Source organism: Notothenia rossii (genome assembly GCF_949606895.1).
Source record: "Notothenia rossii genome assembly, chromosome: 10".
Taxonomy (NCBI): Eukaryota; Metazoa; Chordata; class Actinopteri; order Perciformes; family Nototheniidae; genus Notothenia; species Notothenia rossii.
Window position 1 is genome coordinate 65,188,115 of NC_136908.1, and position 15,071 is coordinate 65,203,185.

General features: G+C 45.7%; 1 protein-coding gene across 2 annotated transcripts; it reads right to left on the reverse strand.

The window, feature by feature from the left end:
• Positions 1 to 65: 65 nt before the first annotated feature.
• calua (calumenin a) lies at positions 66 to 11,138 on the reverse strand. 2 transcript variants are annotated; one of them, XM_079653434.1, is made up of 8 exons: positions 10,765 to 11,138; positions 9,803 to 9,857; positions 8,917 to 9,143; positions 6,520 to 6,713; positions 1,032 to 1,198; positions 869 to 929; positions 490 to 689; positions 66 to 407 (listed from the first exon to the last, which is right to left on the reverse strand). In XM_079653434.1, the coding sequence occupies exons 2-8, from the start codon at positions 9,839 to 9,841 to the stop codon at positions 303 to 305; spliced, it is 993 nt and encodes a 330-aa protein (XP_079509560.1). In that variant the 5' UTR covers positions 9,842 to 9,857; positions 10,765 to 11,138; the 3' UTR covers positions 66 to 302. The 2 variants fall into 2 exon arrangements, with proteins under 2 accessions (XP_079509560.1, XP_079509559.1); XM_079653433.1 differs by having other exon boundaries at positions 9,803 to 9,860; positions 10,765 to 11,136.
• Positions 11,139 to 15,071: the final 3,933 nt, after the last annotated feature.

The following is a 15,071-nucleotide window of genomic DNA, read 5'->3' on the forward strand; positions in this document are numbered from 1 at the left end:
AATGAAATGTAAAACACAGTCTCTGATCCATTCAATGTCCAACTTCTCTCAGAAACACCAACACCTTTATATGTGAAGAAAGACTTTATTGAATCAGAAAATATCTGTCTCCTTAGTTTCACATTTATTTACACATCCTCTGACCTCATCACCTGAACTCTGAACGAGAGCTGGATATAAACATCCTCAGAGAAGGAAATATTATAAAACATCAAATATCATTATAAATCTATGAATCCGCAACGTTTTTAGTTTGACCAGCTTTAAAAAATAAATGATTGTGTTTGTATTGCGACTGGCCTCTAGAACTCGTCGTGTCGCAGTAACGCCTCCCCGAAGTCCGTCACCTGACTGCCGACGAACACCTCGAACTTACTCAGGATCTCGTCTCTGGTTAGCTTCCCGTCCTGAGACAGCAGGAGTCATGTGGTTAATGAAGGCTGATGATGAGGTGGTAATATAATAATAATATAATAAGGTGAAAGGTACCTGGTTGGCGTCGGACTCGTGCAGAAGGTGCTTGGCCTCTGCCTCGGCGTGGTCGTAGTCCGACGGCAGGATCCAGTCCAGAGTCTCCTCCTGGTCCATCTTCCCATCACCGTTCTTGTCTCTGAACTCTGAGAACTGCTGACGCTCCGATGCCACCCAGTCTGGCTCGTCCTCGCCGTCCTCTGAGGTGAACATGTCTCCTGCACACAGAGACATGTCAGTCAGAGGAAATAAGTCAATAAACCACCTGAGAGACGCCCCCCCGTCCTCTGAGGTGAACATGTCTCCAACAGAACACACACCGTTCAGTCACACCAGAGGCCCTCTGATTGGTGGACGGAGCCACAACAGGAAGTGAACTCAGTAAAGTTTTCCTCACCGATGTACTCCTTCAGGTCGATGAAGCCGTCTCCGTTCTTATCGATGTCCTCCATCGTTTCCTGTGAGCCATCACATGACATCAGTGACATCACACCAGTGACATCATCATGTGACATCATATATGTGACATAACAGCAGTGACATCATATATGTTACATCACCTGCACCACGATGTCCTTCATGTGCTTGTGGTCCTCGGGGTGCAGGAAGGCGGTGAACTCCTTCCTGTCAGCGATCAGGTCTCCGTTGGTGTCGGCGGCTCTGAAGCGCCGCTCGTCCCTCGCCATCATGTGACCGTAATTAAACTCTGTGTCGGTCTGAGGGTCCTCTGTCAGGACCAATCAAAGATCAGGAGCAATCAGAGATCAGGACCAACCACAGATCAAGACCAATCAGAGATCAGGACCAATCAGAGATCAGGGACCTTCTTTGAGTGTGTGTGTGTGTGTGTGTGTGTGTTCGTGTGTGTGTGTGTAGGCCTGTTGCGATAAGCAATTAATTTACTATCGTACGATAAATAAAAATGAACTAGATAACTTTTCTGACCTTGATAAATTGCCGTTTACATGCGTGTTTGTTTACATAAGGATGTGACCAGCATTTTAGCCAGGAGCGCTGTGTCTGCCGCCTGCCGACGTAGGACTTGCGTACGGCACTTCCTATGCCGGTTTCCCTTTATAAATCACAATCGACTCGAAATGCGGTGCAGCTTTTGCGGGCTTCACGTAACGCCCATAATTTCCTATAAATAGTCAAAGAAACGCCCTTTCATTCATTCATTCTGACTGACTGCATGGAGAAGATCGCAGGAAATGAGGACAGAACAGCTAAAACCTCTCACATCGTGGCAGATTCTGGTTCTTTTGGGGAGGTGGAGATAAATCATATTGTTTGGTGGATGCAGTTTGAACCAGAGTAGCAGCATGGAGGTTGGATCGTCACCCAAATAAATAAATAAGTGGTCCGAAAAAGGTTAATGACAAAAAAATACACATAGCCTTCCTCAGGCAGTGTGTTTCTACCGGGGACAGGAGACCCCCCCCTTGATGAGAAACTGTAAGAAATGATCGGGGGATCCCTCCGGAGTGGAGTCATGACAACTGGATCTGAATTATGTTTTTGTATTTGGTGGTTTGTGTCCCAGCTGTCGATCAGCAACTATATATCCATAATCCACAAGGAAATACAACTAATGTGTTATATCAGCTATACAATTTACCACATATAGTGTTCTTAGTTTCCATACCTCCTGTGTTTTACGAGCGACTTATCAAGTAGGCTATTGGCGAACGGCATAAAACACGATTAAACATGATAGTATATAAAACCCTGCTCGTATCTATGCAACCTATAGAAATGCAAAACGGCGTCATCCATCCATCTTCTCCCGCTTATCCGTGGTTGGGTTGTGGAGGTAGCAGTTCCAGCAGAGAGCCCCAAACGTTCCTTTCCCATCAACCAGCTCTGACTGGGGGGTCCCAAGGCGCTCCCAGGCCAGCGAAGAGATATAATCCCTCCACCTGGTCCTAGGTCTACCCCTTGGTCTCCTCCAAGCTGGACGTGCCTGGAACACCCACCTAGGGAGGCATCCAGGTGGCATCCTAACTAGGTGCCCGAACCACCTCAACTGGCTCCTTTCGACGCGAAGGCGAATGGCGTCAGTTTAAAGTAATTCTATCCTTCTGCATACCGCATCATTTATGAGAATACATTTCTTAACAGGAGATGATCAATAACATTTCCGTATTTATTTATTTCTCCCAGTTATGTTTTTGTGTGCACTGAGGAGTCTCAAACAGGCGTTTGTTAAATCATTTTAAGATTGGCTTTAATCAATGTTTGAAAATGAATTCTTCATATATGATAAATGAGAGGTAACATTTTATTTATGGTATTATTTCCACATATTTCTCTCCATCCTTCCTTCTGACAACGGGGTCACGGTTTCTCGTCTCTCCCGTTGTTTGTGCTTAGTGCGTACGCATGGGTTAGAGGTTGCGTGGAGGACCGCACGTTTTTCCGTCAAGTTAGTATTTTATAAATCGCAAACATTGCGTATAAACTGGCGTACGCCATTTTTTGAGCGTATATCCCTTTATAAATGAGGCCCCAGGAAACTCCGCGTGCAGCAGTGTAGCAGCCAAATGAATAATATAGAGACAATGTGTGACTTACTCGAGGGGAATTTGAAGTTAAATGGAATTGGTTGCGAAACCTAATTCCACATCTCCGGTGTGGGAATATTTTGGACTAAGCCAAATCAACGAACCGAACCTATGGACGCATTTCTTTAAAAAAGATAGCAACAAAAGCTAGCAATACGACCAACCTTAACCCTGAAACACAACCCCCCCATTCCCAGTGAATATTTTGAATTTATATAGCGCCTTTCATAACCTCAAGGTCGCTTTACAAAGAAACATACAAGGACAAGACATAAAACATAAAAAAAAACATAAACATAAAACAGGGGGCAGAAATGGAAGTGTAAGTGGGGGGGGGGGAGTGAGTTATTGTTGGAAGACGATGTTGAACAGATGAGTTTTCAGGGTTGATTTGAAAATGTTGAGAGAAGGGGCGTTGCGGATTTCTGCAGGGAGGGAGTTCCAGAGGGTGGGGGCAGCGACACTGAAGGCACGGTCCCCGAAGGTGCTTGAATGGGGAATGGAGAGCAGGCCGGAGTCTGAGGATCGAAGAGTGCGGGACGGGATGTAAGGGTGGAGGAGATCTGTGAGGGACTGAGGGGAGAGGGCACGGAGGGACTTGTAGGTGAGGAGGAGGAGTTTGTAGGTGATGCAGGACTTGACCGGGAGCCAGTGGAGGTTGGAGAGAGTGGGGGTGATGTGCTGCCAGGGCGTGCTGCGTTTGAGAACCCTGGCAGCTGAGTTCTGTATGTACTGGAGCCTGTTCAGGGTTTTGCTGGGAACCCCGGACAGGAGTCCGTTACAATAGTCCAGGCGTGAGGTAATGAAACAATGAATTAGCTTCTCAGCAACAGAGTCGGAAAGTGATGGTCGAGTCTTGAAATATTTCTGAGGTGGAAGAAGGCTGATTTTGAAATGGATTTGATGTGGTTCTGAAATGAGAGGGTTGAATCCAAGACAACACCAAGGTTGCGGACCTGAGGGAATGGGGAGATGATGGAGCCGTCGATGTTGAGGAGCAGATCTCCAACCTTCCCGAGCAGTGCCTTGGGGGCCACAACCATGAGCTCAGTTTTATCACTGTTTAGTTTGAGTAGGTTGGTGGTCATCCAGGTTTTAATTTTGTGTAGGCAGTTGATTAGTGACTGAGGAAGGAGATGGGCAGAGCGTTTTGTGCTGATGTACAGTTGGGTGTCGTCGGCATAGGAGTGGAAACAGAGACCATGGCTGCGGATGATATCACCAATCGGAAGGATGTATATTGTGAATAGAAGGGGACCAAGCACCGAGCCTTGGGGGACTCCATGGTTGACAGAGGCACAGGGGGAGCTGCAGCCAGCGTGTGTGACAAACTGTGTCCGGTCCGAGAGGTATGAGTGGAAGAAGGAGAGGGCGGAGTCAGTGAGGCCAAGGAGTTCAGACAGGTGGGTGAGGAGGATATCATGGGAGATGGTGTCAAAGGCTGCAGAGAGGTCAAGGAGAATTAGTGTAGTGATGGAACCTGAGTCAGCTGCGATGAGGAGGTCATTGGTGATTTTGATCAGGGCAGTCTCGGTGCTGTGGTGGGTCCGGTAGGCAGATTGAAAGGGTTCATAGAGCTCATGGTTGGACATGTGATGGTGGAGTTGGTCGGCGACTGCTCTTTCCAAGATTTTACTAAGGAAGGGAAGGTTGGAGATTGTCCGGTAGTTGTTGAGGTCAGTTGGGTCAAGTCCGGGTTTCTTCAGAATGGGGGTGACTGAGGCGGTTTTGAAGGATGTCGGGTAGATGCCAGTTAGCAGGGAGGAGTTAATGATGTCCACGATGGTGGGCAGAACAGTGTGTCGTGTTGCCTTTACTAGGACAGTGGGCATGGGGTCCAGAGAGCTGGTGGAGGCCTTGGCCTTAGAGATCAGCTTAGCCACCTGGACAGCATACACAGGGGCGAAAGCAGAGAGGTGGCAGTATGAGGAGCGTGCAGTTGGAGCAGCGGCGCTTGGAGTACGAGCTGTGTGAGGAGCAGGGGGGCAGGTGCGCTAAGCTGCAAGTGGATGGAATTCACTTTGGCCTGGAAAAAATCCAGGAAGTCCGAGCAGAGGTCACGAGCACCAGGAGGTTGTGGGGCAGCAATGGGGCGGAGTAAACTATTTATTGTTGAAAAAGATTTTTTTGGTTGATGTTGTTGGTCGTGGATTATGGTTGAATAATATTGAGCTTTGGTCCGGGTGAGCGCCTCCTTCTAGGCCCTTACATGGTCCTTGTATGCCTCACGGTGGACAGTGAGACCAGCTGCTCTAACGAGTCTCTCAAGCCGGCGACAAGCAGCCTTCATGGAGCAGAGTTCGGCAGTGAACCATGAGGCAGGGCAGGTGTAGGAGACGGTACAGGTTTTGAGAGGGGCCAGAGCATCAAGGGTGAGCGCTAGGGCAGTGTTGTAACAGGCTACCAGGTCATCAACAGGGGTATTAGGGGGATAGGGGGCGAGATGGGATGCTACCATGGTGTGTAGGGCAGGTGCACTCACTGACTTGATGTTCCTGAAAGTGATGGTGCGTTTTGAGCGCTGCAACGGTAGGGGAATAGGTAGAGAAAACAAGATGGCATGAAACCTGGAGATGGTTAGGTTCGGTGCCCACCGAGCACACTAAGTCCAAGGTGTGGCCCTTAGTGTGGGTGGGACCTTGGACATGATGGGTGATTTTAAAGCACTCCAATAGTGACAGAAACTCAGCGGCAAAGGTGCAGGTGCTGGAGTCCACGTGGATGTTAAAATCACCTAGCAGTAGTGTGGATGGGGACATGGAGCAGATTGAGGTGAGATGCTCAGACAAATCAGACATGAATGAGGTGTCCCAGCTGGGAGCAAACACGGCAGCTGGCGATGGAGAGCCCCCATCTTCCCTACAGTTTGCAATCAAAGATGCATTTGCCCGACAATGCAGACATGTTGGTGTTCCTTGCTCGAAAACTTTGAAAAACAGATTTGGATATGGCCTGTTGAGGCATCTGGGTCTTTGGATGGACAGTGGACTGTTGTTTTAAGGAGGGTCATTTTGCTTGTGAGACAATGTGTGCTCATATTTATTTATATATATATATATATACACATACAGTATATATGAGAGAGAGAGCTCTATTTTCCAGCCTGAGTCTATTTAATTGATTGTTTTCGTTGTGTGTGATTTAATTCACTTTTTATAATTAAATGTATTTGTTTTATTTATTATATATCATTTATATATTTGAATATTATTTCACATTTAATTTGTAATGTTGGATGTTCAAAACAAAGTTATGTTTGAAAGGATGTACTTGAATTATTATTATATATTATCATTATGTGTAAAATGGTCTAACAACGGTGCGACAATATTATCGTTTATCCCAATCATTTCCAGGAACATGTATCGTCCAACAAAATTAATTGTGACAGCCCTATGTGTGTGTGTGTGTGTGTGTGTGTGTGTGTGTGTGTGTGTGTGTGTGTGTGTGTGTGTGTGTGTGTGTGTGTGTGTGTGTTATTTACCCAGGTAGCTCCCGTAGGTGGTGTTCTTGTACTCCTCCCAGCTGATCTGGTCGTCCTGGTTCAGATCGAAGTCTTTCCACTGCTGATCCACGCTGTCCACGATCTGCCTCCTCTGAGAGATCCGGATCCAGTTCTTCAGCTCCTCGTCAGAGATAAACCCGTCTGTGTTACTGTCCATCTTATCCACCATGATGCTACACACACACACACACACACACACACACACACACACACACACACACACACACACACACACACACACACACACACACACACACACACACACACACACACACACACACACACACACACACACACACACACACACACACACACACACACACACACACACACACACACACACACACACACACACACACACACACACACACACACACACACACACACACACACACACACCATTTTATTAGTTATCATCTGTTGATATTAGACAACATAGCTTCAGGTGTGAAGTGGACCGTCTGATCCGGTTCAACCTGTGTCTGTGTTTGCTCTGAGAAACAGGAAGTGAAATACTAAGGACACGTCTGCAGGAAAGAATACAGGTCCACATGTACACGGGTCCACATGTCCACATGTAGACGGGTCCACAGGTCCACATGTAGACGGGTCCACAGGTCCACATGTACACGGGTCCACAGGTCCACATGTACACGGGTCCACATGTAGACGGGTCCACAGGTCCAAATGTACACGGGTCCACAGGTCCACATGTACACATGTACACGGGTCCACATGTACACGGGTCCACATGTCCACATGTAGACGGGTCCACAGGTCCACATGTACACGGGTCCACAGGTCCACATGTACACAGGTCCACAGGTCCAAATGTACACGGGTCCACAGGTCCACATGTACACGGGTCCACAGGTCCACATGTCCACATGTACACGGGTCCACATGTACACGGGTCCACATGTACACGGGTCCACAGGTCCACATGTCCACATGTACACGGGTCCACATGTACACGGGTCCACATGTACACGGGTCCACAGGTCCACATGTCCACATGTACACGGGTCCACATGTCCACAGGTCCACAGGTCCACATGTACACGGGTCCACATGTACACAGGTCCACAGGTCCACATGTACACAGGTCCACATGTAAACGGGTCCACATGTACACGGGTCCACATGTACACGGGTCCACATGTACACAGGTCCACAGGTCCACATGTACACGGGTCCACATGTACATGGGTCCACAGGTCCACATGTACACAGGTGGTACACATGTACATGGGTCCACAGGTCCACATGTACACGGGTCCACAGGTCCACATGTACACATGTACAAGGGTCCACAGGTTTACATGTACGTACACAGGTATAAAGGTAGACATGTACACGGATCCACAGGTCCACATGTACACATGTACACAGGTATAAAGGTAGACATGTACACAGGTCCACATGTACACAGGTACACAGGTATAAAGGTATAGATGTACACAGGTCCACAGGTCCACATGTACACAGGTATAAAGGTAGACATGTACACGGATCCACAGGTCCACATGTACACATGTACACAGGTATAAAGGTAGACATGTACACAGGTCCACATGTACACATGTACACAGGTATAAAGGTAGACATGTACACAGGTCCACATGTACACAGGTACACAGGTATAAAGGTAGAGATGTACACAGGTCCACAGGTCCACATGTACACATGTATAAAGGTAGAGATGTACACAGGTCCACAGGTCCACATGTACACATGTATAAAGGTAGAGATGTACACAGGTCCACATGTACACAGGTACACAGGTATAAAGGTAGAGATGTACACAGGTCCACAGGTCCACATGTACACAGGTATAAAGGTAGAGATGTACACAGGTCCACATGTACACAGGTACACAGGTATAAAGGTAGAGATGTACACAGTTCCACAGGTCCACATGTACACAGGTACACAGGTATAAAGGTAGACATGTACACAGGTCCACATGTACACAGGTACACAGGTATAAAGGTAGACATGTACACAGGTCCACATGTACACATGTACACAGGTACACAGGTATAAAGGTAGACATGTACACAGGTCCACATGTACACAGGTACACAGGTATAAAGGTAGACATGTACACAGGTCCACATGTACACATGTACACAGGTACACAGGTATAAAGGTAGACATGTACACAGGTCCACATGTACACAGGTACACAGGTATAAAGGTAGACATGTACACAGGTCCACATGTACACATGTACACAGGTATAAAGGTAGACATGTACACGGGTGCACAGGTATAAAGGTAGACATGTACACGGGTGCACGGGTACAAAAAGAACAATTACTATTGTTTACTGTGTGTTTTATCAGAGTATTGTAATATTTGTGCACGCCTCACCCCAGCCGGCGCCGGCTCTCCTCGGCCGGCAGCTGCTCGAAGGCTCTGGCCTCCTCCTCGCCCAGGAAGGCCTCGTGGTCGTAGTCGTAGTTTTTGTTGTCGTCATGCTCTAGATGGCTGAGAGGGTCTTCATCGTGGATCCGACTCTTTCTCTCAGTGGGTTTACTGCTGCCTGACACCACGCACAGCACAAAGCACATCAGCAGCGCCTGAATCATCCTGAAGAACTGATGGAGACAAAGAGACATGGACACACAGAGACACAGAGTGACAAAAATACATAAATACCGGTTATGACTGAGAATGTTGGTCGAACAGCAGAAAATAAAAGCTTTCAAAGCAATCATCCAACCAATCAATCAATTAACCAATCACTGCCCTGCATAATAACTTTGTGTACCGCCCACCTTTGTCCTCAGAGCCTAACCCAATATGATATACTCCCCTCCCCCTGTTCATGCTGTATTAGGGTGAATGAACTGGTACATTAATATTTATACTGCCATCACAGAAACAACTGCAACATCTTGCAAGAAACAGCGTCAGAGGGCTTCTTAACATTTAACAAACTATGAATGTGTCATACCCGCTTAACGGGAAAAAAACACAGCTTTCAGACGATATTAACCATTTTTAGCAAAACGAAACACAAGGGTAATAACAAGGCTCTGAATTAGCCCTGAGCAAAACAATGCTAACGCACTTAGCACAGAACTCAAGGTAAAATACCCTTATTACTTATCGGATCTGCACAAACAAGATATCGATTAGCAAGCTGAGATCCCACAGATTCCAGACATATAAGTATCATCACTGAGCGATCAGAAGCAAATACAGACATCACACCACGTAGCTTTAGGTAGTCAAAACGGAAAATAAGTCTTACCTTTGCTGTTTTCTTATCAAAAGTTGTCTTCAATGACATCAAAACGATAAAAACGCTGCTGAAGGTTAATCCAATGGTTAATCCAATGTGTCTGTGTCACTTTGAAATGATTACTCATAATCCATCATTCCATTTTTATGTCAATAAAGGAGATTTCATATTAGCTGCTACGACAGTGTATGACAGCTTCCGGTTCCAGGGCATTCTGGCTACGCATCACTCTCACTCGTGTAGATGGATTTAGGAACTTCCCCTCGATTCTATTGGCTCTAACGGTTTAAAAGAGATGTCAATCATCAAAATCGACCGATGGGTTCCAGAGATATGGAAAATGCACTGAAATGACCCCAGAAGGTTTTTTTTGCTAAACCTCTTTAAAAAAAGTTCACTTGTTTTGCATCAATCTTGATACAGGGTAGGCTACTTATTATATGTTATATATATATATATATATATATATATATATGTATAGTTTGGATTCCTAAAGCTTTTAGTCTACTATCCCGTCATTCAAAGGTGATTTTCCACTAAGTAATGGCTTATTTTCGGACGGACACAATAATTTAATTTTTTTTACTATGTTCAATCTGAATTCACTTTAAAATAAAAACATCTATATTGATTCTGACTTTTCTACATCCAACTCACAGGTGTATCATTGCTTTGAGAACAAATATTATTAATTTACCCCTTTTAGAAGAGAAGTTATAGTCATTTGTTCTGGGAATGTCATTTTCGAGCCTGAGGCCTGAAAAACAGGCTTAATTAAATAAAAGTCAACTCTAAATTAAAGTCTGTTTATTATCCTCTACATTAGAAGTACACTAACTGCAGATTTACCATTTAAACTAACACGTGTTCCGTTTTCTAATCCTTCCAAAGTAAATGCAAGCATCTCTTAACACAGAAGTCTGCAGGACTAAATATGAATATACATTTAAACATATCAACCCGTCTCTTACCTGTGTGTGTCACGCAGCTTCCACCTGTGTGTGTGCGCGCGTGTGTGTCTGTCGATTCGCGCGCGTGTGTGCGTGTGTGTGTCTGTGTGTGTGTATTTTTTCCTCCGTGTTTTTCAGCGGCTCCCTCTCCTCTCCTGTCCGACCGTCCCTCTCTTTTTCCGGGTTGTCCTCCTGCAGCTTACACATGTCTCCTGGAACATTTCTACAGCTCTCATTGGTCCACTTACGCGGATGACGTCAGTGGGCTCGGTCATCGCACTCGCTTTTGATTGGCTGCTGGTTTAGTCTGGACCAATGGCAGCTCCTTGCAAGAGAGTCAGCGGAGAGGGGAGTCCTGCTGCCACGTCCGCACGTAACCATACGCGCGCGCACACACACACACACACACACACACACACACACACACACACACACACACACACACACACACACACACACACACACACACACACACACACACACACACACACACACACACACACACACACACACACACACACACACACACACACACACACACACACACACACACACACACACGCACACACACCAGGCCCGGCTCCAGGATGAAATGACTGAGGGGGCTGTTAAAAAGTCAGAGGGGGCGATTTTTTCATCACAACAACAAAAAATACTGACAATGTAATGAATTGACACACCAAGCTTTTTTCCTTCTCACTGCTCTACAATCTCTTTGCTTCTTTATTTTTATTCTGGATTTACCCCTCTCATTCTGTTCTTTTCCTCTGATCTTTAATAATAGATAGCACATTATCAGATGGCTGCACTTTGGTTAACAGACTAACATTGATTTGAATTTATACATTGATTTCCTCCATTTATAAATTGGCTCTATAATTATACCATAAACTTTTCTCCTCTATCCCTTAACTCGTCATCCTATCAGATATACTTACTTACTTACTATCTACTCTATATCATGATTAAAAAACAATTAATCTGGTTGATTTTTTATTTCCAGGATTGAATGTTCAAACCAAGGCTTACAACCTGGCATTTCATAAGAAAGTGAATAATATATAGACAATACTACAGCAAATGCACAGACACAGATTAAACATAAAGTCCCCTGGTTTGTCTCTATTTGGCCGTGTAGTGGAAATGCGTCATAAATGCCATGAGAAAAATCGGATAAATGTTCCACAATCCGCCACTAGATGTCGCTCATTGTACCAATACGGTTTATATAATACATACCTATTATTATTATTATTATTATTATTATTATTATTATTATTATTATTATTATTATTATTATTATTATTATAGTAAAAGGGCTCGCTTTGGCAAAAGCCTGATCCATACAGGCAGCCCTAAATAATAACAAGTAACCATCATGTGTGGTGCTATCTGTAGTTGTCTGTCTTATTTGTTGTTGATTTCATATTGTTTCCACAGTGCTGTAAAATGAATTTCCCCCTGGGGACAATACATCTAATCTAAACTAATTTAATATTCAACCCCACACTTGGCCATTGAGAACATCAATTCGTAACTAACCTCGTTTAAAGCACTTTTGTTGTAATACTATGGATTTAGTTGACACTACTAGCCGAGTTTCTTTTTTCCAATATTTCGCGGGAAGGTACATCGAATTAGAAGAAGAAGAAGAAGAAGAAGAAGAAGAAGAAGAAGAAGAAGAAGAACAAGAAGAAGAACAAGAACAAGAACAAGAACAAGAACAAGAAGTAGGTAGAACAAGAAGTAGTAGAAGAAGAAATACGCTAACGCTACAAAAAGGCACAACACTGTTACTCTGTTTTTACTGACATGTAACGTTTTATTTCACCTTGCTCTGTTTTTTAACGCACATTCAAAAACGGGAGCATTTTCGGGAGTTACAACCGGGTAACGGCCACCGGGTAACGGCCACTGGGTAACGGCCACCGGGTAACGGCCACCGGGTAACGGCCACCATAAACAGGGACTTTGCCCGGAAAACGGGGACGTTTTGGTCACCCATCCGACTGTGTTTACAAGCACACACGCTAACATTAAGAATACACGCTCACTTGGGGTTGAGGCTTGTTTACACGTTGCTTGACTGCCCGCCCACACGTAACGTGTTGGGGGAAATCATTATTTAAAGTTATTTTATATAATTGTGACATTTATTGTACTTTTTGATGGATGAATCATGCTCAAAGCGAGGGGGCAAATAAGACAACTGAGGGGGCAATGCTCCCCTTTGCCCCCTCGTGGCGCCAGGCCCGACACACACACACACACACACACACACACACACACACACACACACACACACACACACACTGAAGCGGGACGTTGAGGGAGTTTACGGAGTAGATGAAAAGACACAGAAAGACAGAAGCACAATTAGAACAAGTGTATTTAGGTGTTTTGTGTCCGGTGTCAAGAGGAAGTAAGGTCCCTGGTGTGTCCCCTACACTCTGACGCCAGGCAGGCATTCAGTTTGATCACCAGAGCCATATGCCGGAGGGATTTCCCTTGCTTCCAGCTGTCAGATTGTAAACAAAGTCACGTGACTGGGGACAGATGACAGCGCTGACAAGGGCCCTAATTTCTCTAACTCCCCTCCTCGTGTATTAGTCCCGCCCACAGGAGATGCGAGCTGAGGAGTCGAGGAGGGGAAGCAGCAGGCGGTTAGAGAAATGAGAACTCCTCTTAAACTGAGGGTCTACAGGGGGGTCTCACTAACCCTTAAACTGAGGGTCTACAGGGGGGTCTCACTAACCCTTAAACTGAGGGTCTACAGGGGGGTCTCACTAACCCTTAAACTGAGGGTCTACAGGAGGGTCTCACTAACCCTTAAACTGAAGGTCTACAGGGGGGTCTCACTAACCCTTAAACTGAGGGTCTACAGGAGGGTCTCACTAACCCTTAAACTGAGGGTCTACAGGTGGGTCTCACTAACCCTTAAACTGAGGGTCTACAGGGGGGTCTCACTAACCCTTACATTGAGGGTCTACAGGAGGGTCTCACTAACCCTTAAACTGAGGGTCTACAGGGGGGTCTCACTAACCCTTAAAGAGCATCTTGCAGGTTTTTATTTTTTCTACATTTATGCTTAAACTTGCTTGAAAATTACAATTAAAAAAGTGAATGCAGGATTTGATATGTTTTAGAGACATAAGGAATTCAGAGGGAAAGGAGCAATTTTGAGCTCTGCTCTTAAAAACGGCTTTTTACGTCAAACGCGTCATATTACATCACACAGGGGACACATCTCCCTCTCTGACCGCGGGTATAGTAGAGTTGCGTTGAGTAGAGAGGTTGTGTTTTAGTTAGCTGGTATTTTTCTGTAGTTTTACATTGTATCTCACCATTTGTAATCATGGTGCAGTATCGTGTTTGTGCAGGTTGCACAAATACCAGCCTGTCAGGACATCGAGTCCACAGTAAAAAGGACCGGAGCTAGCGTTCGTTCCTGGGTGCGTTGTGCATCCACCTCCCTGCAGCACATACTCTCCACAGCTTTATCAGGAAACCGTATTACTTCTCTCCTCCCCCCCCCTTCGCTGCTCTCTCTCTCTCTCTCTCTCTCTCCCCTCCGGTACACGGCACCGTAAGACATAGTGTGGAGTTGCATTAGGTAACGCTGTGGTGGCTGTACTGCTCCAGCCGTCTCCTTTGTGTTCGTTTCCCCCTGTCTGTGTTGTTTGTGTGGGCGTGGTGGCTGTCACTCCTGGCTCCCGGCTCAACCTCCACTCACCTGCTGCAATCAGCTGTGCACCCTCCCCGACTACACACCTGCTTTCCATCAAGCCATTTACAACGGCATATCAACGGAGGCTCCACAACCTTTCTCCGCCAGATCGTCAAGTATCAGCCGTATCTCTCTCTCCCCTCCGGTACACAGCACCGTAGTGTGGAGTTGCATTAGGTAACGCGAGATACGGCTGATACTTGCGCATTAGTTTCTGTTATGGATCAGTATCAACAGTCCTGCCAGTAACGTTACTATATTATCAATGCTACTTTAGTTATAGCCTGATATATGATAGCTAACTTCACAATGTTGTGATGTGACGTTAGCTAACATTCTGTAGCTAACGCCGGTCACTCACCAAGACAGCTGCTCTGTTCTCCACTGGTTCTCCTCACACCACAGCTCCATTTCTCTCCGATGGCCGTTATTTCTTCTAATCCTTGGCTGCTCCTGGTCTCTTGGACGCCTAGCAGGCTCATAATTATAAGGTTGTGGTCCGTCATATGCATTTGAATATTCATGTTCAACTTCTTCTGTGTCTTCTGTGTCGAAACTAGCATTGGGACCCATGTTTATTAATACGTTACACCGGCCGCTC